The following is a 12,041-nucleotide window of genomic DNA, read 5'->3' on the forward strand; positions in this document are numbered from 1 at the left end:
CAGTTAGTACATCAGAGCACAGAGGCATCGACATGTGTACCAAATCAATGTCACTGGAATATCTCGTCACAGGCTCAACCAATTTTGGCCGGAATGGTTTTAATCGACCCATCTTAACGTCACCTAAGTTGCTATTTAAATTCATGCACTTTTAACATGTATTTAAAAAGTTATGTTAAAAAAACTGTTTCATATTAAATTAAAATTATGGTAAAAAGGGTGGTTCTTTCATGAAACCCTCACATGTTATATATTTTTAGAAAGCATATGAAAAGACCATTTAGGTGGAGTAAGAATTTTCAAGATCTGACTTACCTATCTTAAATTACAAGCAGTTTAAAAACTGGTCTGAATTCACAAAACTTCAACTGGTCGGCTCTGATCGCCACGAAAAAGCCGTGTAGAGGGATGCCATTTTCCTCAAAGGCCGTGTCTGTATAATCTTGACAAAAAGTCTGTAGGTAGTCTGTTTTTTTACTCATCGCTTATTTTTATTAGGGCTTCTTAGGTGCTGCGAACGTTAGGGGAGATCCATAAACATGTGGACACTTTGGGGGGTTTGGAATCACTATAAATGAGAGGAAGGCACCAACCACCTAAAGGTGGATTAAGTAACGTAGTATGAAATTGCACTTTCAATTCTCATGTATGAAAGTATGTACTTTCAATTCTCAAAAACAAAATTGTTACTACAATTTGTTGGAAGTTCCATGGTCAAAATAATTAGACCCGTATTGTTTTTTGTTTGATGATTAGATTGTTGACTAGGAATCGCTGTATTTGAAATTTTTAAATAACAGAAGGTGGATCAATTCTCAAATTTAGTTCTCGGCTTATCAGTCCCAGTAGCAAGTAAACGAAAATTTTGTTTTTTATGCCCTTAATAAACAAAATTTTCGTTTTACTTGCTACTGGGACTAATAAGCCAAGAACTGAAGCTTTTAAATCTTTTAAGTACCCTAATAAAATTTAAGTAAATCAAATTGAGTCATTCTGGTCTACAAAATTGTAAGATACATTTTCAAAATGTTGTTGTTGAAAAGTTAAGAATATTTATACCTTTCCAAAATTTCTGAAATTAACGTAAAATCCGCAAAAAACACAAGGGCAGTTTTTTAACTCAAAATCCCAGAAAAGTTTCTTTTGGAAGGAAAAACGGACGCTCTAATTTCATCTAATGTGAAGGAAGAAATATCCTGAAATCGACAAGCTTAGTCTTTGGCCATAAAAAAATACTTACACTTGTTTACAAAAAATCTGTTTAAAATCGAGTACTAACAGTTTATGATGAAATTTATTGAACTATCATCTAGCCCAAACACACACTGAAGGAGAAAAAAATATTGAAAGTTCAAAACAAAACTAAGACAGCAAAACAAACACTTTTAGAAATACTTCGAAAAAAAAAACAAGACAAAAATAAGAGCGAACAGTAATTCAAATCGACAAAAATAACCAAAGAAAAAAGAAGAACTTACTGCCAGGTCAAACTTCCGGTAATGCCCTCGCGCAGCCGGTCCCGCAGCGAACGTTGCCGGCTCGGGCCCGGTCCGGTGGGCAGCGTCGGCGGACTTCCGGTGGTGGACATTTTCGAGCTCCCACCGAACAGTGACAACTTGGTCGGACTGCCACCGACTGTTGTTGTGTTGGACCGATGATCCAGATGGTGGTGGTCGATTCCGATTTGGTGCGGGGGGGTTTTATTGATGTCGTCGTCGTCGTTGATGGAAGCACACACGTTAACAAAGGATTGGTTGATTCGATTTAGATTCTTTTTTTGTTGTGGGGGTTTTGAACGTTATTCATTTAGCGTGTATCGGTTGGCTTTTGTTGTGTGTTTTTGGGTTTTATGTGTTTATTCGCTGCAGTGTTGAGACTTTGATGTGTGTCATTTTTTTTTTGTTTTGTCTTGTGTTGTTGATTTTGTTGAGGGCAAACGAGACTATCTAGCTATTGAGCTGGAGCTGGGGCTGCTCAATGGAAGAGGAATTGGTGGGTCGGTTTTTATGACAATGATGATGGTGGTGGACCCAGATCGTGGGTTTCGGTGTTTTATTGGCACGATTAAGTGGATGAGACGCACGTGTGTGGAACAAGTGGAACGACTGCCGGACGATGAATGAATCGTACGGGGTGATTTCGTATGCATCAACGATAAATTTTAAATTGATTTGATTGATCAAAGATTTGAATCAACGTTTATAGTTTCCGCATAAGATCTACGATTAAGGAATAGATAGATTATATTTTCAAATAACTCCCTTGAATATTTCCTTCGAACAATTAACATTTTTGAATTTTTAAGCAAATGCGTTTCAAATGAGTACACTTTTGGGCTAGTCCTTCATGGACTTGGACCAAACATGAAGAAAACGTTCATCTATCGATAACTAAGAGAAATACCAAGTTTAGTGCTGATTGGATCATCCCTTTATTATTGTTACCGCCTCTTTTTTTTGTGAATTTCCTAAAAAAAAATTTTTTTAAATTTTACTCATTAACATTATAGAAAAATACTTTTTTCCTGTTGCATTTTATAGGAAATTGTCCAAGGAATTCGATAAAAATATATCTTTAACCCTTGAATTCACGCCAATATTATATCTTACACTTTAATTTTTAAAATGTGATTTTGATCCATTTCTATTTTTTTATTTTTCATCATCGTGTTTTCAGGTCAATTTTGGATAAAAATCAACAAAAACCTCAAACTAAAATGAACCATTGACGGGAATGGCACCAAATTTGGGATATCCAATGATTAGTGATAGATAAACAGTTCCACCAAGTTTGGCCCAAATCGGTGAAGGTCGAGTCCAAAAGTGTACTCAGTTGGCAAGGAATGAACCATTAGGCATATTGAAACCGATAATCAGGCATTTTAAATTTTTTTATCGCTCTTTATCATAACATCTAAAGTTTAAAAATGTAAACATTTTTTTTAAGTTGATATATAAAAAAAATCCAATTAAATGTAATCAAATCTAATAAGAACTTGTTTTTTTTTAATGTTTCACCAATTTGTTAATAAAAGCAACATTAGGGTGATAGATATTTATTTTTGGAAAATGTTAAGAGATACCCTCTTTCCATTCTTCGAAAAAATAAGTAACTGTGCCAATTTTTAGCCAAATTGGAAAAGGTTCAAAGCTCGCTACTGACCTTTGAAGATTGTTTGGGAAATTTTCCAAAAATGTATGGGGAGAAGTAAAATTCCAAAATTCCACCACCAGTGTAGTTAAAAGTGTCGAATTATTGTCAAGTGTGAAATTTTTATGTAAAATTTTATGGCAAACAACTTTGTTCAAGATCGCCACTCGATTCGAGTTAATCCTGGAGAGTTATTAAACGATTTAAAGAAGACGTCTACAGTGACCCTTAAACTTTAACAAATTTTGCTCAAGAGTTGTGTCAGAAGGTATCCCTGATGACGACTTTTATTGTCACCCTAAACAACATTTACTGTGATACATTTAAGATATATAAAGTTCGACATACAAGTCTAATAATAAAAGACGAAAGATTGGGTTGGTAAAATTTTGACACTTTTATTTAATGTACTTAAAAATACTCGCTTTCAATATCGTTTTAACTACCACAAAATCAAAATTGTCTTATTTTGTTCAATGAAATCCACTTTGCTTTGGCAAATCCATGCATTTCCAATGTCAAAAAATGGTATTTGGCATTATTAGTTTTTCCATACGATTTTTCAGGCTAGTCATACAAAATGGGAATTAGAAAATTCTAAAATTGTATCCAAAGAAGAAGGGAAACTTGGATAAAATATCAGGTTACAAAACGGACTTCTCAGAATAAAAGAGATAGATGAAAATTTGTTAACACTAAAGTTATGTTTCCAAAACATGTATATTTAATTTGTTTATGTCGAGTAAAAAATATGATGTTTGTACTTTTCTCTGGAATGGTGCAAAAACAGTAACGGAGTAATAGTTTTTTTTTTCAATAATGATGTTAATATTAGTCCAAATTTTATAATTCACTTTCAGATACAATCGAAAATGGTCGTACAACTTTGTCGATGGATTACATATTTTTGCAATTTAAAAAAAAATTCCAAAAACTGCTCAAATTCTTTTATTTTCCCTTTTAAGACTTAGTTGTACGAACTGCTGGTTGCTGAGATACAGGTTTTTTTAAATTTATAAAATATGTTTATGAAAAGGAAAGTGATTAGCAGTGTCACCTAATAAGTCCAGAATTATGAAAAATCAGATGCTGTTAGTTTGATTTTCAATGAAAAGCTTTTGTGACATTTTCTGCTCATTCAATAAAAATAATATCAAAGTTTTGGAATGAAGTTTCACATTTCAAATGGTTTTTCTGAATCAAGCTCTGTTTGAAATGTGAGACTGAAGACCTGTTTTTTTCTGAAAATTACTAATTAAACCATATAAATTCATCAATATCTCTAAGACGGTAAAAAATCAGATCTCAAATTAAATATTTTCAAATTTTATTTTATTTTTTGTTTTTAATAAATGAAAGTTTGCTAAATAGAATTCAGAATTTCAAATTTAGGCAATCATTGATTTTTTTTGTTTTGTTATTGTCACTTATTGGATGTGCTAAAAAAAGGGTTAATCCAAGAAATATTTCACTGATATTCTTTCATCTTTTTGTCAAAAAATTCAGTTTTATGTTATTTGAAAAAAGTTTATAAATGTAAACTTGATTGATATTCACCAGAAGCTGAAGAAAATTTACCAATACCTGGTGTAATATTGCACATTTTGTTTTACCCAAAATTTGTCACCATTTCCTGATAAATATAACCATTATTTTTTTCTGTGTTTTTAACAAAAACAGTTATTTAAAACTTCAAACGCGTAATATTATGAAAGTTGTAATATTCTCCTATCCAATACTTTTAAACGAAATTATTTTTTTGAAATTAAATCTTTTTGTTCTGTTTAGTTATATTTTTTAAGAACATTAGCAAAACATATCGCATTAGTGCTTATTATGTGCTAATAATTCTTCAAAATAGCACAAAGAAAAAATTATATGGTAATATTCATAAGAGAATGACACATTAGGGGAAATTCTAGTATGTTTGGCTGGTTAAGCACTCGCTCCTAACTCCATCCAATTTGCTGATTTTCACTATTTAAACAACTAATTTCACAAAACTTTTGATAGAAACTTACTTGCTCACTTCTTATTAGGCTATTTATCACTCGATTTCAGTTGAAAACGCTTTTAACTAGCATTATTTGAATGTCAAAGTTCTGACCTGCCAACATAAGAGGCACGCTGGAATTAGATGCTGTTCCCCTATATAGGTAAAATTACTCAAAAAAGAGGTAATATTCAACCAACCGATTTTTCAACCTTCCAAAATTAAACTTTTTTCTGTGTGAATAAATCAAATCAAAACAAGTTGATGCATACGATAAACATACTCGAAGATTCATTCATTTCATGGAACAACTCAACCAACGTAGATTCAATTTGAAACAGCAGGATTTGTGTAGTGGTTTAGTGTAACTTTTGTACCGGTGATGGAATAATTTGTACATTTGGACCCACATCAGCCACTTCAAATATGTTAACAAAATTTGCTTAACTTGAAAAGCCGATCAATAAAATTATTACAAAATCGCGCAAAATCATTGCGGCAACTCATCAAAATCAAATGAAGAAAAAAATCAAAGAAAAACGGAAAACCTACCCCCGGCAAAGGAAAAAGCCGACTCGAGCGAATTGGCGCTGGCAGCACTGGCCGGCCCCGCATGGTAGTGATGAGCGTGATGGGACCCCAGCTGCTGGGGCTGAAAGGGCGAAACCCCCGCCGACGAGGAGGCAAGCGATGAGGTCGAGGTGTGAGGCGTCTGCGTATTGCTACCGAAGCTGCTGCTGGTGCTCGTGGCGCCCCCAATGTACGACGGACGCTGCTTCGACGAGCAGTCACGAGATGGCGACGCCATATCGCCGCCCGAACTTGAGCTGGCCCCGACGCAAGCGACTTAGCCGCGGCTTAACGAAGCGAAAAGTAAGTAAGAAGGGCACGCACACAGAAAACAAAACACAAATCGGTAAGCGCTTGGGTGGGAAGTATAACAGATGAACGGCGAAGCTTTTCTTTAGAACAGAAGCTTTTGGGAGCTTTAGCAGCGTTGCCGAATGCGCGGGGAGCTTTTGGTTGGACACATATTGTTGCTGTTTAAAAAATAAACTAATTTTTTTCATATTCAAGTAACTCTACAAAACAAAAAGCAAATAAAATTCTTCATACTCGATTTAAAGTTGGGGGGTTCAAGCTTTTAAAGGATCCTCATCCCTTAAAAAATCATAAAGTTCAATTATCAAATCTTAAAACAAACCCCCAACCTTCAATCGACTTTAAGGTAGGAATTATCCCCGAATGGGGAGCGGGTAAATTACGTCATTCATCCTAATCCAGCAGGAGTGTAAAATCCCACTTGAAGCATCCATTTGCTAGTATACCAGAACGAAGGGAAGCTCTCTTCGTCTTCATCCAACCCAAAGCTCCCCGAACAAAGGCAAGGAACCAAAGGGAACAAGAAAAGTGAAAATACCATTTTGGGGAAAAAAAAACACAGGAAGCTTGTGAAGCGTTCGAGCAGCAGCTACTCTGCAACCTTTTCTGATGGGAATTTATGTGGGTGGTTGTTGTTGTTGCTGGCAAAGTGTGTGTCTTGAGAAGGAAAATTAAAAGAGAATATTAAATTTGTTTTAAAATTAAGCTAGACCTTATTAACTTGTTTTGCTTCTTCATGCGATGTCTCAAACACTTTGAAACATGACTTAAAGTGAGGTCAAAATCTTAAAGTTGCTCGCATTTTTCTCAAACCAAATTACATTTAATTATCTCTGAAAAGTGCGTTTACAATCTTGGGATGGTTAGACTTTAAAAATGTCATTTGGAAATTATTATTAAAAAAAAGTTTTTGCAGCAAGTTGAACTTTTCAGCACTAGTAGGAAAAAGGAACATTTTTCATTTTTTATTTATTTGAATGCTGAATTTACTTAAAACATGGATGCTTGACATAAAATTCTATTCAAAAAGTGTTTTTTTGCAATTCCGTCGTGAAACTACTTACTTTTCCTGTCATTCTTGAACGACGAAACAGCCTACTTTTCTGTACCAAAAATAACAGAATCGAATAGTAACCCTTTTCAAAACAAATGCTGAAAAGTTCTACTTTTCAGCACTGAAATGGATGCTGAAAAGTTGAACTTTTCAGCACTTGTTAGGAAAAGTTATACTTTTCAAAAAATTTTTGATTTGAACGATTCATTGACACAATGCATAGACATTTGTTCTATAATTCTGTCCAAAGGGTGTTTTTCGGAATTGCAAAAAAAGTTGTATGGAACTCGTTGCAAAACTTGATTCTTCTTTTTGCAACTTGTTGCATAAACTACTATTTTTTTATATTTACAAAAATGTGTAAAGATCATGTTAACTTTTGGGATCTGATTGGTGAATAAAACATAAAATGCTTTTCAGATACTAGAAATTAATAACAATTTCTGTAAAAAATGTATTTTATGTTACATTAGATCTATTTTTTTATTCGCTACATATTCCTAAAATGTTCAAACATATTAGAACAATATTAGCAGAAGATATAAGTAACCATAATGAAAATCTAAAATAAATTGAGTCATGACGAAAAACATTTTGAAATTATACAATTTTAATTTGTAATTTCAATGTAACATAATTTTGATTGTACACCGGAAAAAATGAAAAAAAATCACTTTGAGATATATTATGTTTTTAAAAAGTCAGTTGACCAACGATCTAGAAAAAGGCTTTATTAAATTAAAAAATTACACAAAAAAATAAAAAAAAAAAATAGGAAATCCTGAAAAAAATAAACACCTAAATTTTTCTTGATTAGTTTGTGTCCCCCTTCTACATCAAAAATAATCTGAAAAATGAGGGGGAAATTTTTTTTTTTATTGCTAAACATTAAAATTATCATTGAAAACAAAATGGACACTTGCCAACTATTCAGGAATTATTGAATAACGTTTATTGTTGTATGTTTAATATACATTTTAAGGAACCCTTCAAATTTTGAATTTTAAGTCCTCAGATTGAAATCATAGCAAAATCGAACGAAATTTTTGGACACACGCCTGACTGTTTAAACTTATACATGTTGCTTCAAAATATTGAAATTTGTTTTATTCATTTCTAACCCTGTCCGCACCAAGTGCCAAAAACTTAGAATTAAATTTGTTCTATCCTAGAATAGAGCGTCCAGTTTCCCGGGTTTTGATTTTACCGGGAAACGGGAAAATAATTTTGAAAATCTCGGAAATTTCCAGGATCTCTGGGATCTTCTATGGATCTGTGGCTCCAAAGGTCATATTGCATTGAAAAAAGTGTCCCTTTTATTTGAAAGGTTGAAAAATATTTTTTTGTTATAATTAAAACATTAATTTTAAGCAAAATATTACATATTCCACCTTAGGCTGGTACACATTTTTAAAAAAAAATTTTCTCCCCCCCATCAAAGTTGGCCCGAAAAATCAGGTGGCAAAAAAAATATTGTTTCCAAAAAACTCAACATTTCAATGGAATTTGAACTGCAGCTAGCTGAAATCAATTGAAATTGCATTCCGCTGCGTTTAGAATATTTTTTAGCATGTTTGGATTAATTTTAAAATCTATTGAATTTTTAAAAAATTTCAGTATTTACTATCGCAAAATGTTTTTTTTTTTCGCTAAATTTGTTGTTTTTGTTATTTAAATCTTAATTTTTTTTGAAAATTAATGATTGCAAAACAACTGAACAAGTGTAAAATGCATTTTGAAACACTTTTTTCGTGCAAATGTTGAAACTATGCCTTTTATTTCAATAATCATATTTTGAATTCGCCCCCCCTACGATCTTGGGCAGAGCCGAGGGACAAAAGCTATGAAAAATATTTGCATGGGCCTTATTGATTTTTGAAAAAAAAATCATAAGATGGAATTTCAGATATCTTCTAACATTCAAAAACATACGGTTTGTCTTTAGCCCTTTCTTAAGTATTGATTAAAAATATATGTATTATTTTTGTCAACATTTTTAAAACTAATTTTCCACTATACCTCTGAAAAACCTCAACATTATTCAATGAAAAACAGCAAAATAACATAGTTTTTAAAGTATTTGTGAAATTATAAATATTAAAACAAAAAGATTTAACTTAACACACATAAATCAAAGATTTGGGCTTTTAGAAGAAAAAGTTATCATAATAATTGATTTACATGATATCAAGAAAATAAAATCAAGTCTCAAAAACGTTTCAGATTTGCCAAACAAAATTAAAAAAAAATGGGAATGTTCTTAAAAAAACATTTAAATACTTTCAAGTGCCTTTCTATTAGATTGTTTTTGACTATACTACCATTTTCACAACAAAATTTGAAAACAATACATTTGTAATTACGGAGTCCAGGAAAATCTGGACAAAATAAGAAAAATCCTGGATTTTCCAGGGGCAGACGGTCCAGTTTTGACAAAAATATACAATGAGGAATAGTAATTAAACTAAAATGATTTCTTTTGTTTTTAGTTATTCATTCGAATTACAGGCTTTTCTTAAATAAATTAAAGAAATATATTTTTCTTTAATCTTATGATCAATATTGATAAGGATTTTCATTCAAAATTTTAATTCATTTATGAAATCTTGTTGTATTCTTTTGGGGTTAAAGTACAGTAATATTTGAAAAATTAATAGGTAAAATAGAAAAAAAACAATAGCAATAAAGTTGTAGGGTCGAAAAATATTGCAAATAAATGTCATTTTTTTAATGTTTTAAAAGTAGTTCGTGAGATTTATAAATAAACATGGGCTTAAATTTGCCCATTGACCACATTTTGACTTCATCAAAAAAGTCGACCCTAACTGGGACAAAACGCAGTAAACAGGAGCCGCCTATCAACGTTCCACGGTGCTGGGTCAACCTGATTTTGCTATAAAAAAATGAGTCATACCACAATATTCCTATAATTGGTCGCAGTGGTCATAAGGCTATACAAAAAAAACACATTTTGGAAACTTTTGACTACTGTGATGAAATCACTCTTCAATCTAGCCAATTTTATTTTATTTAATATATTTCAGGGAAGGTTAACTTGCTGATAACAAATAAATCAAAAGTGCTGATCATGTTCTCAAATTTCCACTAGAAATTACATTCAAATGATAACAATAAGTTCTTACATTCACAAGGTACGGGAAAATCCAATTACGAGAGAAACAAATTGACGTATCGTTGAAGAAGTGTTTTGTCTCTTCCTTATGTTCAAACTTGACAAAAAACTTTAAACTAGGTCAAACTAAACGATTCAACACATCAATTGGCAGCGCCCAACAAGGACACGAAGAAGAAGATAAATCGAAGTTGGCTCGAACTAGCTCAATCTGCTTCAACCTTGGCACTGTTATAGCAAATCATTTGGGAGGAATGAGGCTATGAAGTTGGATATCATTTTTCACAGTGTACACAGCAACAACAACAACAATCCACCTAAACAACCCCATCTTGGAGGCGAAGCCGTTCCTTCAAAGCTAGTTTAAGTCAAAACAAAAACCAGGATAGTGATAGTGTGTAAGAGTTGATAAGTTTATGCATGTAGATAAGTATACTGCACGTTGCTGTTTCCAAGCTGTATATATTGTTATCGGGAAAAGCACAATACACACAGATGCGTAAGAAGCAAGTTTTCCGCGAATCTTTTTTTTTTGCAAGAGTCAAGAAAGCATGATGAGAAGAAGAAGAAGAAGAAGATTTCTTGAGGGAGGGAAAAACCTACATTGAACTGGTGATGGTGGTGTTGGTGATGCTTTCGGGCGATGCTCTAGCTCCAATGAACTTTTCGGTGGATTTTCCTCTGCACTATATCGAGAAGGAGAGCTTTGCTTGGTGTGGTGTTATTTGCGTGGCTTTGTGAAAAGTAGTTGTGGTGGTGGTGGCTGTAGTGCTCTGCTAGTGGTGATGTTCGAGAGGGTAAGAGAGGGAGGGTTGTGTGTTTGTTATCAGGCAAATATGTGCACAATTTGCAACTTTTTCTTCTTTGTGCGAGTATTTGTTGCTTCTCTAGACGTGCATCGTTACGCGCGAGCTTTGCAAAGGATTTTCCCTTATTATGGGGTGGGACGAGGAAATGTTCTTGAGCTTTTGCCAACTGAACGAAATCGGAAGCGAGAGCAAAAACAAAACTACGTGAATCTTCGTGTGAACGTGCTCAATTCACGGGGGATTTGTGGTAGTCTTGCAACCGAGTTGTGTGTATGATACCGTGTTTGGTTGGCTCTTGTGTATGGTTGAGGTGGAGTTTGTTCGTTTAGAGAGGTTTAAAATTTTCTTCACTAAATAGTTCAAACGTTACAAATCAAAAAACCGTTTGTTTTTCACTTTTCATATACACTGCACCGCGCGGAAGGAAAAAATGGGATTTTTGAGGGGGTGTTTTGAAAACACTAGCGAATCATGATGATTCGCCAAAAAAACTTCTTTTTTGCGCACCTAAAAACTAAATCACGACAAAAAAACAAGGAAAAACACAATGTCAGTAGCCAATTAAACGGACCTGAAAGTAAACAGGGCGAGAAAAAAAGAACGCTTAGCGAATTTTGAAAAAGAGTAATGCCAAAATGAGAAAATGTACACCGAGAAAAATTATGGCTATTAGAAGAAGATAAAAAACACAATCAACTTTACAGTTGGGAAAGGTAAAAAAATTACACAGAACAGGCAACATCCAATCTGAACAGGAACATATCGACGGTAACATTTCAAAAGGCATCATGTACATTTTGACACTTTCTGGGTTATTGTATATTCTGAAAGTAATTCTAATAAGCTACCTCTCCACCAAAAATGAGCAAAAGTTACTTTAGTATAGTCTGTTTAATCATGATTTTAAATAAAGTAACATAAACAAAATCTCTGCCATCAGCAGTCCCAGTTTATATAGCCCTGTCAACCTGTCAAACAAAAGACTACATAAACCTCGTGACGAAAAAAAAGCAACATGAA

General features: G+C 33.2%; 1 protein-coding gene across 1 annotated transcript; it reads right to left on the reverse strand.

Annotated features, from left to right (window-relative positions):
- Positions 1-1,474: 1,474 nt before the first annotated feature.
- LOC120430648 (uncharacterized) lies at positions 1,475-11,343 on the reverse strand. The gene is made up of 3 exons (XM_039595753.2): positions 10,816-11,343; positions 5,696-6,000; positions 1,475-1,635 (listed from the first exon to the last, which is right to left on the reverse strand). The coding sequence occupies exons 2-3, from the start codon at positions 5,949-5,951 to the stop codon at positions 1,475-1,477; spliced, it is 417 nt and encodes a 138-aa protein (XP_039451687.1). The 5' UTR covers positions 5,952-6,000; positions 10,816-11,343.
- Positions 11,344-12,041: the final 698 nt, after the last annotated feature.

The sequence above is a fragment of the Culex pipiens genome, unplaced genomic scaffold, assembly GCF_016801865.2.
Source record: "Culex pipiens pallens isolate TS unplaced genomic scaffold, TS_CPP_V2 Cpp_Un0020, whole genome shotgun sequence".
Taxonomy (NCBI): Eukaryota; Metazoa; Arthropoda; class Insecta; order Diptera; family Culicidae; genus Culex; species Culex pipiens.

What these genes read in the sequence shown, in the direction of transcription:
- LOC120430648 (XM_039595753.2), bottom strand. Translation starts at nt 5,951, where the DNA reads ATGGCGTCGCCATCTCGTGACTGCTCGTCGAAGCAGCGTCCGTCGTAC. An exon ending in GGCTTTTTCCTTTGCCGGGG is followed by an intron (nt 1,636 to 5,695) that starts GTAGGTTTTCCG and finishes ACACAACAACAG; the next exon opens with TCGGTGGCAGTCCGACCAAG.